Below are 15,503 nucleotides of genomic sequence, written 5' to 3'. Positions count from 1 at the left end.
AATATAAGGCTGGTAAAGGTCAGTCAAATTCCTAATGCTTCTAATGGTATGAGGTTATATTGATGATCTCAGTTTTTCCTTCATGTAGCAGCAAGCAGTTGTTCTACATCAACACTTTCTCACAAACATTTTATGAGGGTTGCGTAGTTAATGACAGGTCCATCAATGGCGAAATATTCCCGCTCATTGTCTGCATGAGACTGCAGCTATATTCATGGATCCCTGAAAAAGTCACTCACCAAAGTTAAATGGATGTTAAACACAGCAGGTCGGGGGATATCTTTGGCTGGTTCGAAAATGACACCCAAGCAGCAGGGTGTTTTGCTATCCTTGCTCTTGCTGCCTCATGGCCAGAATTTACAGTGCCCTTATCCAGGGTTTTCCCTTGGACTGAATCAATAGAGGGGAGCCAAAATGTAAATATATCCCGATTCACCGTCTCAGATGCTGCAGGCAGGATGAACTAAATTACTAAGGACACTTTCCCCTCGCTCTCCTGTTCTATGATCTTATCCCACATCTGCAGCAACACTGCCTTCATCCTTTGATTGTGGCGCGGACCAGATTGGCCAATATGTGACTGACTAAACTGACCCTAGCTGTTCACAGACTATAATTTGTAGTTCTCCTTTTTTTCAGATCATGGCTTCTACAGTACAATTTAGCTGAGCTATTTTAAACTTAAATGGTTTCATTCATGGCTCAAGCTCATCTAGAGAATGAAGGCTTCAGACTTTAGCATGACATTTCAAATATGTCTTTGAGAGTTTTTCAGTCTTCTGCAAGAATGAAAAGTCTTGCACACTTTAATGGAAATGTGTTTGGGAGATCTCCTCCCTTATTTGGAATACACTGTCAAAGAAAAAATGGAATAGGCCTATTGTGTAGATGTTCCTAGGAAAGATATTTATTAGGCGTTCCCTTGATCATGTTGGGGTCATGGTGAAACGTCTGGAATGACTGCCCTGACTGACAATTAAGGCTAATCTGACATTCCTTGTTAATGGTAAACAGAGACAGATGCATTATATAGATAAGTACATAAGGTATTTGTCCAGATGGCCTTCTCACGTCCGGATAATCTACTATATTTTATTATTAAAAAATGTGCCTTCTCCATTGAAAGAAGAATTCTTATCTTCATAATTGGTGTAGCCAAGGAATGTAGAACATGTTGTTGTATGCCAGAAAAATATTTAATCAATATCTCTCTCTATTGTTTTCTGTTTAGGAGAAACATGCCTTCCATTGTGTGGTGGCTCGTCTTCTTATTAGAGTGCCAGACACATTTTGCGCAGAACTTCAATGAAGACAAAAGAAATGGAGCTAGAAAATTTAAACCTAAGGCACTTACATCAAATGCTGTGGAAAAATATCCCCTTCTCAGTAATCTAGGTAAATGTATGGAATTTCTGTAAGACTTGTCTGTAGTCCCAAAGACTCCATAAAATTTGCATTTACAGTATTGCAATTAATGCGCATGGTATTTAAAGCTCTAGAAATCTAATATTATGCTAAACATGATCAATCAAAAAAGCAAATATTAGTCAATTGCACTTAATATCATGTTTGTGCTAGTCCACAGAGACTCATACTGTAGGTAATGGCTACAGATTTAAGTTTACCAGTGTTTGGGCAGGGTTTCCTATTATCTAACCAATTCTCTTCATTCCTAATTTTATTCCAGATGAAGACTGTATCCTAGAACTGACGTTTGCACTGGACAGTTCAGAAAGTGCTATTGCCTACAAAAAAGAAAAACAGTTTGTGTCAGACACAGTGGATATGCTAAAAGGAATGCAACTGCCATCTAAGCGCAATTTCAGCTGGCGGATGGCTTTGATTCAGTACAGTAGCACTGTCCTGACGGAGCAGTCTTTCCGAGACTGGAAAGGCCCAGACAATTTCAAAGAACGCATTGCTCCCATCTCCTACATCGGCCATGGGACCTACACAACCTACGCGATTACCAACCTCACTCAACTGTACATGACTGAAGGGACCCAGAACAGCGTGAAGGTGGCCATTGTACTGACTGATGGGAGGGATCACCCAAGGAATCCTGATATCTCGACCGCCAGCATTAATGCCAAAAACAATGGCATCAAATTCTTTATGGTAGGACTGTCCCATGTGGCAGAGGAAAGATCGAATGCAGAGAAGCTTCATCGGCTCGCGAGTGCCCCATCCACCAGATTTGTGTATAACCTGAAGGATGAAAAAATTGTGGAGAAAATCCTCAAGGAAGTGGTATGTACCAGTCAGATTCTGTAAAAGCCGTAAAACTGTCACTAGGCATTGCTTCACATGTTAGCGAGAAGTTTGAAAAAATTAAACATTGCATGTAACTGTTTCACAGGTTTCAGCTTCACCGTGAAAATGGAGACTTCTATGTCATTATCATCATCATCATATGATCCATTTGTTTTAGGACAAAAATTTATTTACACCCAGTAACTGCTCAAACCAAAACACTAAAAGGGAGAGCACTTAATTAGTCAGACGAGTGATATATTTGGTGAGACCAATTTAGATGTTGCAAATATTTTCTGTTACACACTGTAGCTTTAAAGTCTCTATTGTGTTGTCAATTTGATACAATCTCAAATTGTAAACAAATTTAAGTGTTGGATGGTGGTAGTAAGTACCGCGAAACCCTGCTGTTTGTCTCCTGAATCCTTTTTAATAGGCAAAGGCAAAATTATATAATCTTTCTGAGTGAATATATTTAAAATAAATGCTGATTTTCCTTCCAAGCCGATGGTGAACTCAGTAATGGGATCCTGTGTTTTTTACCAGTAAATAAAAAAATCTTAATATCATCTCAAAATATCGTCAATAAACCTAAACCAAGTTGATATATCAATGCACCAATATAATTTTTTCGAAATGAGCATGTTTTGTAGCTCTTTCTGAACAGATTTTAAAATACTGATGCAAACCCAAATGACGATTGCAGTCACGTATTGAATCAAGATTTGGCTCACATTACCACAATATACTTACCAATGCATTTTGTTTTTGCATTCTAAGGTATTAGCAGTAAATAAATTAGACAGAGCAACACTGACGCATAACCTGCTATAACCTGTGCGTTATAGATCTCATGAAGAGTGTGTATACAGGTTATCTACTACGTTAATGAGGCTGCTGCCACAATTTTGTATCCTAATCAGATCTTCCAAATCTTCTGATATTGGAGCACAGTCAGCACTGAGAGACACTGATGAAATTTGTAATATGAGTGCATGGCAGGAAACTGTAATTTGATGAAGATATCAGACTGATGAGAACTTGTCTATCCAGGACAGCACTGGATCTGAATACAATGGTTGCCCGATGGCATCAATGTAGTGGGGCATGACCAATTATGGTCTTCTTTATAGAACAACGTCTATTAACAAAACAAAGACTGGTTATAGGACAAACAAGTCCGGGTGTATGCCTCGATCTCCACCAAAACAAAGCATCCATTGCCCCAAATGATGCACGGCCCCTGCGGATGCTAATCTTTCACTCACCTAGGCAGCAAAACCCTTGCTTCAGTCAAAGGGGAAGATCTGGATATAGCACATTTTATTCAATTTATTTTGAGGTACTGAGATTAAAGATTGTGTTTCTTTTTTGCTGGAAGGTGCCTAAGACTCCACCATTATATCAGGTCTGCTGCTATAACTTGGTGAAAACACTTTGATCTTAATTAGAATTTAAGAGACATTCTTAACATTTCGGGGCCGATTCCGATCCGGGTTGGAAGGGCACCGAACACAATCCGGCCGGAAAAACTACGAGCCGTACGCGTGTTTTCCAGCCAACTTGTACAGCTGTACAAGCGAGCAAGTACGATGCGAGCTACATGAAATTCACCGACCGACTCTTTTCCGGGTCCAAACCGCTCCGTACGTTTCGGTTGTAAGCTAACCGTGGCGTGCAATGGATGCGATTCACGACCGAGCCAGTATGATGCACGCGTCGGACAGCCTGTGCGAGCCGGAGTGTCCGGCTCGCAAAAGCTCCCGGAGTCGGACTTCGGGTGTCCGCGTCGGACACCCTAACACCCGCAGCCCTACGACTCAGACTCAGGGGAAGACCTATGGGTCTCCCCAACACAGGCATGTACGGTGCGGATGGCACCGACGCGTACCCACTGTAGGGGGCGCACTTGTTCGAGATGTACCCATTTAGTCAATGGGAGCCCATGTACGCGGCTCCCATTGACTTCTATGGGAGTCCGACCGAACCGAGTCCTACAGCATACGTGCGCATCGTACTTGCTCAGTCGGACTGTAGGGGTCCGGCTCGGTCGGAAAACACTCCGGATCCGACTCGGTCGGAGTGCTTTCCGACCCGGACCGGAATCGGCCCCTTAATGGCATGGAATATATTCATTATTAAGTGCCCTACAATTTAGTAGAATATGGAATGTCCTTCCAGCCCCAATCAAAGACTTCAGCCAAAGATGTCAAAATTTGTCACAGCCATGAAGCAACACTTGATATATGGTAGCTTGTGTGAACAATGCACTTGCATAACTTTCTTTGACATTGATTTCACCCATGGTAGCATTATTATAGCATTTATATTAGACAGATAACTTTATTTTTAATATTAAAGTGTCCTAAATTTTAAATACAAGTAGTAATTATGAGGTCAGCATTACATTTATTCTGAAGCGGCCGGTGTTTGTGATGAGTGGGAGGGCGGCCGGGTGGTTAGGGGATGGTGGTCGCAAAAAACGTACCTTCAGTTGACCACTTTGCTCTCCTCTTCTTCGGTACAGGCTCCCAGAATGCCCTGTGGCTAACCCTTAACCTGCTCTTATAAGAGAGCAGCCTCAGGATTGGCCTGAGTGCCCTCACTTTGTGCTTCAGGACACACTGGGAGTCTGTGCCTGCTTTCTCCATCCCCAGCAATGCAGCTGGGGTTGGAGAGAGCTTCACTGCACATATCGGCTTGGCAGGCCTGAGACGGCCGGCCAAACCTTCATGCGTAGTGCATTACCCCCAGGCTCGAACCCCAAGACTTGACAGGAAAGGAGAAATAAACCAAGTGTCATTTTATTTTTCCTTCCCTGCCATTTTTTTTGGGGGGGGGGGGGCAACGCTCCTCATACATAGTGAAGGAGCCGCCGCTGCATTTATTGAAAAACTCATTTTACCAAACATTCTCAATTACATTTCAGACGTTTTACCTTCATGGTCTTGTTCTAAATGCATCAGAATACTTTGTAAGCATTTTTATTTTGTCAAGATCCTCTCATCTACAGGTATCATTGTGCAGTGGTGGGTGGGCAGCTGCCCAACAGGCCCTTACAAGTCCAGCGACCTAGCCACAGTGTTGACACAAATAATCACAGCATTGGAGATGCTGATGTGGAATCACAAGCATCAAAGCATGAGTCTCAGCAGTGTGCATGTAGAGAGTAGAACCAATTTCAGAGTTGGAAGTTCAATGTCCTTAGAACTGCCACTGTTCAGACCTGTAAGACATCGGGGAGCATTGTCTCAGAAAATCAGAAAATTCAAGACACATGCTCCCTTACATCCTGAACTTCTATAGGTTGATAACTTGTAAAAACACTAAAAATAAAGAAGATCACAGAGATCAGACTACAAAATACAGATCATGACTGTGAATGCTTGTACAGCTCATTGTATTCCCATATTGGTCCCTCAAAATAATCCTGCTGACAACCTGGGGTTTTACTTCCCTTTCACGTGTTTTTAGAGAAGCTTTAGGCCTCTTATAATATAATGTAATATAATATAATATAATATAATATAATATAATATAATATAATATAATATGATACGATTGCTTAAGAAAGATATCTACCATGAAACTTGAGCAAATGTATTGATCAGAGATATCATTTATTACTTTTTCTTGTCAAATCCTGTAACTCACAGTAGATTCATAATGTTCATGCCGGAAACCTTATGATGCCAATAATATGGATAGTGGTTGGAAAGGCCACACTACTGGCCGAAGATGCACGGTTAACTAGCCCTTGTCGAAAGCAAAGGATGAAGATCCACAATTAGCTGTATGTGGTGTCTAGCCTATTTCCGTTCACCAGTGCAGCAGCTTTCAAGCATTATTGGCACCTTATCACTGAGGTTCTTGATGTTAAGGGGTTTACATTTGTGGAGAGTGCTGACAGTCACCTTTCCTTTTTAAAAGATCAGGGCCGGACAGGCCTTTGATTTCACCGAGCATTTCCCTGCTGGACAGAGCCCTGGGAGGCAGGGTTTGAATGCCCAGGACCACTCCTGGTGCTTCTATCCCTTTCCTCAGCTCCCCAAGGTTAATTACAAGAGACAAAGAGGGGCTTCAAGAGACAGAAAGAGAGGGAGGACTGGGGAGGCTAGCTAGAAAGCGATCAGAGAGAGAGGAGCGATGGAGAGAGAATGGATGGATGTAAAGAGCGAGACTGTGCAAGGAGAGGAAGGGAGTGGGGACAGTTAGACCATTTTAGCCGGGCTGCTTTTGGTTCCCCAATCACAAGAAGTGAAATAGGCCCTGTCACAATTCTCTGATAGAGGAGACTTTATAATGTAGCGACCTCTGCATCTCATTCTACCAGCATAGGTTCTACAGTGCTGCACTGCAAAATATCAGTTCCTGTTTCAGGCATGAGCTCTAGACCGAGGGCTTGGAATACCAGACGCCCCACCCTTCCCCTCTCCAGCTGCTTATGCATAGTACAGTGCTCTTCTACAACCTCATGTAAACCCCTTCACGTGCTCAGTGAGGGGCTGTCAAATCCAAGATAGAGCGAATCTACTACCATAGTGTTGTAAAGTTTATCCTGACAAGTAGCATGAAGTGAGGTGAGAAGATGCTTGGAGGACTGTTGGGTGGTTGACTCTGTACCACTTTGATTTATGTGGTACATTTTAGCGTAATAAACCAATTATTTTATAAACCACCGCCTTCGTCTGCACAAATCTACAACCAAACCCCCTTTCTATTGGTCCTGTGCCATCTGACCTGTAGACACTGCCCGTGGTCCCCATAAAAAAAAGGATCTAAGTATATTCTCTGGTGATATAAAGAGATGGATCAGCAGTGGAAGAGTCTGACGGCAGTGTGAAGAAAAAGAGACATTACATTCAATATATTTCCCTCCAAAAGATATTTTTAGACAAGCTAAATGTAGGTTTACAAGCAGATTGAATTCTTAGTAAAAAGCCAAATTGGTATATCACTGGAAAAGGATTGGGTCTCCGACTTGAGTCCTCAAAGTTACTCTGCTACCATGGCCATTCTCCTATCGCTCCGGGGTTCTTAAGGATATTTTTCTCAGTGTCAGATATTTTACCACAACATGTTGCTTTTTTATTGTTAAAGTGATGATGCTAGCCCGGGATGCATTGGCGCTCTAACAGGCACCTGAGAACATCTTTTAGTGTCAATCAGAAGAGATACCGCCTGTTGACATTCTTTCCAAAAGCGATATTACATCAACTTTTTGAAGCACAGACTAGATATTACAGTAGATTTTTCGGCTCAAAATATACCTGTGCCTTTTCCAAGCACGTGGCCATAAATAATGCCCTATACCACCAGGTGTAGGCGACTGCTCATATTTCACCCTTGGTTGCCTCCCTCCACTCCAGAGATGACAAGTTTACCAGTAGCCTGTTGAAAATTTACAGCCTGCTGATTGACTCCACTTGGCATTATATCCACAGGGTAATTGCCTTTTTTCTTATAACTGGCAATAAATTACAGCAGCAAGCATGCGAGGCACGTATTCAGCCCGCTTTCTTAACACTGATAAATACAGAAACAGTGAACGGATACCTTTTAACCATTTGACTCCCTGTCAAAATTGTTTGCATGCATATTACATTTGTTTGACATTTTATAATTGGAATTGAAATTGTAAAGCAGGCCAAAAACTGTGGGCATTTCCTAGAGGTCTCTCTGATAGCTATGTAGTATGACTTTGCACCATTGCACTAAAACACTAATGGATCTTAGCAACAGCGTGAAACCTGTATTTTAAATTGTCAGTCACTTCTAATGGGAGACTACAGGTATCATTTGTTCTGATGTAGGAAGTGCAATGATACCCAGTGCATCTTCCATAGATACCGTCTGCATTCTGTCTGTGGCAAGGCCTTGTTTTTAAATTGCTCATTCATGTAGACATATAGAATTCGGGCAACTATAAACTTGACCGGATTGTTTGTTAAGGCCACAACGGGACCCAAAAAAATAAAAATAATTGGTGTTCAACACATGGCACATGGGTCTCCCACAACCGGTACCAATGAAAATCATGACCACTACTCCTTCAAATGATAACCATGGGCCGTACATGCTGGCAGACTGTACATGCCTCATTCCAAATTGTGACCTAGAGGTTTGCTTATGAGATTATTTTGTATGTATATTTTGATATAATACAAGAGTGTTTCTTGCAATGATGGCAGAGTGATCATGCAGTGATGTTATTTTTATGACTGATATGAGGGGCATGGAAGATGGCTTGTAGCGGGGTTCAGATCTTAAATTAGGGCTATGGGAATTCCTGACCCTAGGTCCTTGTACACACATGAAGGATTGTTGGTTAATTGGATGAGTGGACATAAAGCAGAGAGGCCTTAAGTTGGGAGCCCACCAGAGGTCACCCTTTCTATTACTCTCCAATCATCTCTTTAAAATCATCTGTGGAATTATTCTTGCATGCCCAAATACCAGGGTGAAATGTGTTTTGAAAATCCCAGAAAACAGTCAAAACTTTAGCTAGTTATGTCAGTTACATTTATCATGTTTTGACTAATCCATAAGTCAACGGCGTTTCAAAATACACAATTCCTCAGAGTATTGGAAGCCACGTTTTTGTGGTGTAGGGAAAACATCCGTTCCGTTATCTTTTTCTTATCAAGTGCTACTTGCACCTTCACCACGCCAAATGTTAGTTTTTGTTTAGTACTGCACTCATACAGTATTTAAAATGATTTATATCAGAACAGTAACTACTAAGTACTGTTGTGCTCAGTGGCTCTACTAAACAGCAATCAGTCTAAATAGAATTAAATTGTAGTTTAGCACCCATTCTTAAAACCTATTTTATACACAACTTCCGCAAATTCCAAAACAATCCAAAAACAGATCATGTACTGTAAAACAGACGCCTGAAGTGTTGAGTCCCTGGACATAACTCAAAGCAAAAGTTATGGGCTTCCTGGTGTTATTGCCGGTGTTATAATAACACCTTTTGTTGTCTGACTGGTGAAGTGTGCAGACAGTGTAATTCCAAAACGTTCACAAGGTAATATTGTTTTACATAAAAGTGAAATAGCTCTGTTCATGAAAACTTCTGCAGTGCCCTATGCTTGCTTGTACTGGTGCACTGCAGGTGGAGACCTGGAGAGGAATTTGAAATATCACTAAAATGGTCATATTTTAGCTCAAGTTCCATTGGTATTTTGCACCGACCCAGGTGTTTTGGTATAGCTTTAGAAAGACAGAATAAATTCAAGGCTATGACTCTGGCTGCCTATATGTTAGACAGGATCTGATAAAGAAACGATAAATAAATGACAAGTGTTTCAGGGCTTAAAGGAAACGTGTGTTGAAACTTGAACTTAAGGGACAGAAGAATTTGAAACATTTGAAGGGCAATATTAAAATAGCATGTTCGAAATGAGTAGAGATGACAGACAATCTGGAATACTGTCTTACAATATATGTTTTTGAATGTTGAAGTTATTTCACTTTTAAGGCAAAAATTGCACTTCCAGAACTCCACACGGGCCGTTTTTATTCTACAGTTAAGGGAACTGGACAGCAATGTATGCCGCCAGGTTAAAAAGAGCTTTGAGACCTGTGTCACCTGCGCGCCAGAGAAATATTAATATCATGTCGCCACATGACCGGTCATTAGTCGTCAGCCATAGTTCCTGCTCAATATGAACAGAACTAGAGGGATTATTGACAGAAAGTTCCTCCACATTGTTATAAAACGTTTGCACCGATGTCAAGAGTGTTTGCAAAGTGCTGAGCTAATTTCATTACAGATCATTTTGAACACGTTCTAGTAAGAATTCACAGCGCCCACTGAATTGCCTGTCCATAAATTAAAGACTGAATATCACTTTCTGTCTTTGCTTAGATCAGATGGCCCTTCTTCTACGGTTGTAAGTTTTTTAAACCCGGTTTTCCCTTCCAGTGGTCCATGAGTTTAGGCCTGGAAATATAGCGTTAACCTTTGTGCGGTGTTGCACCAGCAACAACATAATATTTCTGTAAACTTCTCCAACTGCTTCTCCAGGTCGCTCTTTCACAACCCAGACTCCACAGACACTGCTTGTGTCATGTAGCAAACTTATTTGGCCTACTTCTGTCAAACTGAGACATCCCTACTCTCCCCTGTCATCTTCAGTCTCTACATGGAGCTGCTGGGTGCTCTACTCACAGATAAAAGCATCAAGGTTTACCAAGATGCTGATGGTGTACGACTCTACTTGATAGTCTCCTCTGCTTCAGACATCCAACACCTCCAGCATGCCGGAACATCATTAAGTCCCAAGAACAGCAAACAAGAAACAGTTAAAACCTGGTTTTATGACATGAACTTTGATGGCTTTGAACCCCTACCTTCACCAAATGCCAAGTCACTTAGATCACCCTGGACACTAACCTCACCATCAAGGAACCACATTTCCAAAAAACAAATGCGTTAACTTTAGAACTCCTATTCAAGTCCTTGTACTCTTGCATCTGGATGATGGTAACGATCTGCTCCATGATCTCCACACTGGCACCCCATAAGGGCATCATACACACTCTATCACTTCTAATGCAGGCCCTGAAGAAATATGATTTCACCACCACTATCCTATGGAACTTTATTGCTGGCCACACCATCTTTAAAACCAGCTGTATTGTTTACAAAACCATCACAAACAGCATATTGCTTATCTTTCAGACACACTGACTATTTCTGGTGGTTCTGGGCACAACCACAGCCGGGACATCATAAAACTTTAGACTAGGAAGTGGAAAAGATAAAAAAACAAGGCAGCAGGCCTTTTCCATTTAAACAGTCAGGATGTAGAACAATTCATCAGGAATGCCATAATGCTGCTTCTATGTAGAAAGGATTTGAAGATGCCTGTAGTCCTCTCCATTTCAACCACACATTGGTTGGGATGGCATTGTCACTAATGACAGACCTGCTAAGGGTACTTTCTGATCTCCATAAGGTGTTACTACTTCTTCCGTTAGCGTATCAAAGGTGATTACTAGAAGCTTCATAACGTCATTCACGATTTTATCAGTTTAGAATCTGTATGTTGGTATAACAGCTTTTAAAACATTAATGTTGTTTTACCCATAAAATATTCAAGAATATTTATTTAGAGAAGCATTTCCGAAAAACATTTTATCATTGAGATGAATAAATCTACTTTACCTTCACTAAGGGGTCTATCATAATGTCGGGTGGATCGGCGATCCGCCCGACATTATCTCCCGCCCGCCTCCCATTTCACCCCCGCCATATTATGATGGCGGGGGGTACCGCGGCGGATGGGAAAACTGTCCGCCGCTTTTCCGCCCGGTCGACGAGTTGAATACGTGGCAGTGTCTGCAAGACACCGCCATCTATATTACTATGCAGGCGGGAAGCAGCCTTTCAGTGGCGGCAAAGGCATGCAGTGTTCACAGTTGGGGGCCCGTTGCGGGCCCCCAGGATGTGGAGGGGTGGGGGTGCACATGGGGGGTACCTATAGTACCCCCCTGCATTTGCATGCACAACGTGGCAGGCACCGCCCAGGACAAATGCACAATGTGCAGTCACAGCATTGTGGCGGGCGGTGCTGTGTGCACAGTCCACCCCAATAATGTGGATGGGGGATGCCACTGCCACAGTGGCGGTGGCATCCTAATTGCCGGTGCCAGACCGCCGCACCACTAGCGGCCGGTCCCAGCACCGCTAGGGTGGTGGGCGGACGTAAGTCTGCCCGCCATCCTACTAGACCCCTAAATTCTCATTAACATACGTCTTGAGCAGAGACCTAGCAAGGGTGACATGGGCCATATTGCAAGCTGAGTAAATTGCCCCTACTCTCATTTGGGTAGTTAGAGGGTCCCCTCCAGCACAGGTGGGATTAAAAAAAATGCATGTGTGACTTACCCTGGCCTAGGTGCCTGAGCGTAGTGGTATCTGTAGATGTTTTCACCCAAGACGGGTGGCTTACAGACTTAACTTCCAATTAGCATCTCCTTAATCAAGAAATGTTTTTATTTCTGTGGCCAGAGAAAAATGTGGTTAACACTTACAGGGCTCCTGACCAGTCTCTTGTAACTGCTTCCTGGGAGCACAAATAGACCGGTGCTGATGCAATTGTTGCCCTGAGATTTCTATATGAACAGTCTTTAGTAGATCACCTGTTAGAACATTGGAAAGTTGAGAGCTCCACTGAAGACAATGGAGTGGCTCAGAGCAAAAGTATTTGGACTGAAGGATCCTAAGGTGGACTACGTCTTATTTCAATACGGTGAATAATTGAATAGACTATCCAGCACTTAACAACAACTACCAGGACTACCTGCCATTTGACAATACATGTTTTGTGATTTCTATTAATTAATTAAGGTTAACCAATCCTTGTCCACTACCACTCCTGTCACTTTAGGGGTCCCCCAGGGGTCCACCTTATCACATACTCTCTTTAACCTATTAATGGAGCCTCTAACCGAAATTCTGAAATTTTCCCATGTACAATACCACATGTATGCAGACGACACCCAACTATACCTTAAAATCTCCTCCCCTGAGGACATCCGTCTACTCAACACAACTCTCCAAAAACCCCAAAACTGACTAACCAGAAACCACCTTAAACCCTACTCGCTCAAAACCGAATTCCTCTTAATTGCCCCACGAAAAAGATCCCTCGACATCGAAGATTGGATGAAACACCTAACAGTTTTCAACTGCATTCCGCACATTATAGATTCCACAAGATCACTAGGAATTACACTTGACAAGAATCTCAACATGCAAGAGCACATCAGCTCAGCCACCAGAGGAGCAAACTCTCAAATGAGTATTCTAAGAAAAATAAAACCCTTCCTCCCCTGCGATGACCTTAAATCAGCGGTGCAAGTGCTGGTTATCCCCAGAATAGAATATGGGAGTGCTACCCTATGTGGTCTGCCAAGATCCATGTTGGCTCCACTAAGGGCATCCCTTAACTCTGCTGCAAGGCTTATCACTGGATCAAAAAGGTACAACCACATCACTCCAGATCGGAAGGCACTAAACTGGCTCCCTTATGAGGCAAGAATTGAGATGGAAATTGCTTGCATGACCCACAAAGCCCTACACTTCAATACACTGAAGAGCCTAGCTGACAAACTGGAACTGTCCAGCGGTGGCAGATCATCTAGAAGCACCAGCACTTTACTGTTGAAACCTCGAACATTTCAAAAAAAGAAAACCTACAACCGAGCCTTCTCCGGATTGGCCCCTAGAATCTGGAACTCCCTGAAATCAGACTGATCCCTTCAATCACTTCATTAAAAAAAACAAGTCAAACTGCTTTTAATGAACAAATCTCTACCCTGAACCCACACACTCATTCTTTGGATACTGATCTGACCAGCTGTTCTCCAACCAGGGCTTGCACGCCGTCTTAGTACTGGTTTACAACTCACTGTCCCGCTCCTGATCGTCATTGTTTATGTTTCTTGGTTATCTATTTTCTACTTATTTAACTAATCTGTAAAGCGCTCTGATACCCTCTAGGGTCAAGTTTGCGCTATATAAAACTTCATAAATAAATAAATAAAAATGTTGATATTCAGATAACTGTACCTGGGGTCGTATTATGGTAATTGCGCATTTTCATTGTTTGCGCCGAACGCACATTTAAAAAGGTGGGCCGGGCGCAAACAGTGAAAATGCACCCTATTACCATAAATGCGCGGTGACCAGGGCAGCCGACCTCAAGCTGCCTTAGGGGCAGCGCATTCCTGTGAAAAACAGAGTGGCTGCTTCACAGTCGATCCGGGTTTTCACAGTGCAGGCAGCAACCCACCTTTTTCCCCCTCCAGAGGGTGGCCATCAGGGGGCGCACTGACAGTGCGCCACTTTCTAGATGGTGCACTCTCAGTGTGCCTCCTGAGGGCTTCTTTGCCTCTGCGCCCATGTCAGCGTAGAGGCAAAGGAATTCCCTCTTTTGCATGGGGCATGCCCCATGCAAATAAAGGAATGCCCTCTTTAAGGTAACACTGGCACTTTATGAGCCCCAGTACGATTGATATTGTAGAAGGAGCCCCACAAGCGTCTGGGCCCCTTCTGTAATACCAAAGTGCCCCGGGGGCGCGTAAAGCAGGCACAAACGCCTTGCAAGGGCTCAAGCTATGAGGTACATATCCTTCGGACACATCATTTTCAATTTACACAGTTTCAAGGAAAGACACCATGTCTGCACGCAGGGTGGATGGATCAAAAAAAGACTACTTGAAAGCAACATATGTTAAATTAAAAACACCCAAATACACCATCCTTTCAAAACCACCTTAGGCCCATTTATAGACATAGTACTGGAAGAGAGAGGCGAGTATAAAGCATGTAGGTCAATTCAGTAGACATTCTGTAGAAATTAAGGGGTGTGGACAAACCTATAAGAAGAAAAGCAGAGGGTTGGTGTTACTGAAGACAGGAATATCCTGTATATAACTGTGTGTCTGGAGAGAGGAGCAACCTATGCATTTACTGGATGATTGATATTTAGAATTTGAAGTCATAGTCAGTTACAGCATAACCTTCTTTCCAAATTTCTTGGAATGTAGACGTGGCCCAAATATTGCAATTCAAAGAGTAAGCAGGCGGGACTCTAAAACACTCACTTAAGTCTAGATTCTAAATCTAGAACAATTTTTTCCTACTTTCGGAACTACACTCAAGTAATTAGTGGCATAATACAAAGTGATGGGGTCCCCCAAGAGAATATGAAGTCTTCAATCTCTCACAGATCTTCATTGGATTTGGGCGGAATGGGAACCCCTGAGGACGAGGGCCGTCCACCGAGCCCCAAGGTATACACGAGCCTACATTACGCCCAGGCATGTAATAAAATCCCTAAAGACAGAGGATAAAATGACATGGGTGGATCACAGATTGTTTAATCATTTATGTAGGACCTGGGCAAACATTTCAATTACACCAACATAATTCATGTAATTATTGGCATTTCGTGTCACACTTTTTGCATGAAAATAAGTAAAGTTATGCCATTAGGCCATGAGCTATAATTGGATTTTGTTCAGTAAACATCCTATTGTCTGAGCACTAGAACAAAGCAAATGGACAGAAGTTGAGTAGCTCTTTTTTGTGGCAACTAACATATTTGCACTTTTTCAGTGAAAAATTCATCCTCATGTTTAAAATTGACGTGAGGATGCATTTCACGCTGAAATATAACGCAAAATGCCACATTGGCATTTTGTGTAATTTCTCCAAAATTTCTCCTAAC

General features: G+C 42.5%; 1 protein-coding gene across 1 annotated transcript in view; it reads left to right on the top strand.

Annotated features, from left to right (window-relative positions):
* The window catches only part of LOC146861224 (uncharacterized), a 213,613-nt gene that overhangs the window by 14,056 nt on the left and 184,054 nt on the right, over positions 1–15,503 (top strand). The window contains exons 2-3 of the mRNA XM_085645359.1: positions 1,232–1,395; positions 1,688–2,250. Of these exons, the coding sequence (XP_085501485.1) occupies positions 1,239–1,395; positions 1,688–2,250 (720 nt within the window). The 5' untranslated portion in view covers positions 1,232–1,238. The remainder of the gene's footprint in view (positions 1–1,231; positions 1,396–1,687; positions 2,251–15,503) is intronic.

The sequence above is a fragment of the Triturus cristatus genome, chromosome 3_1 (assembly GCF_964204655.1).
Source record: "Triturus cristatus chromosome 3_1, aTriCri1.1, whole genome shotgun sequence".
Lineage (NCBI taxonomy): Eukaryota > Metazoa > Chordata > Amphibia > Caudata > Salamandridae > Triturus > Triturus cristatus.
Note: the sequence above shows the minus strand (reverse complement) of the source record. Positions and strands in the feature narration are given on the sequence as shown.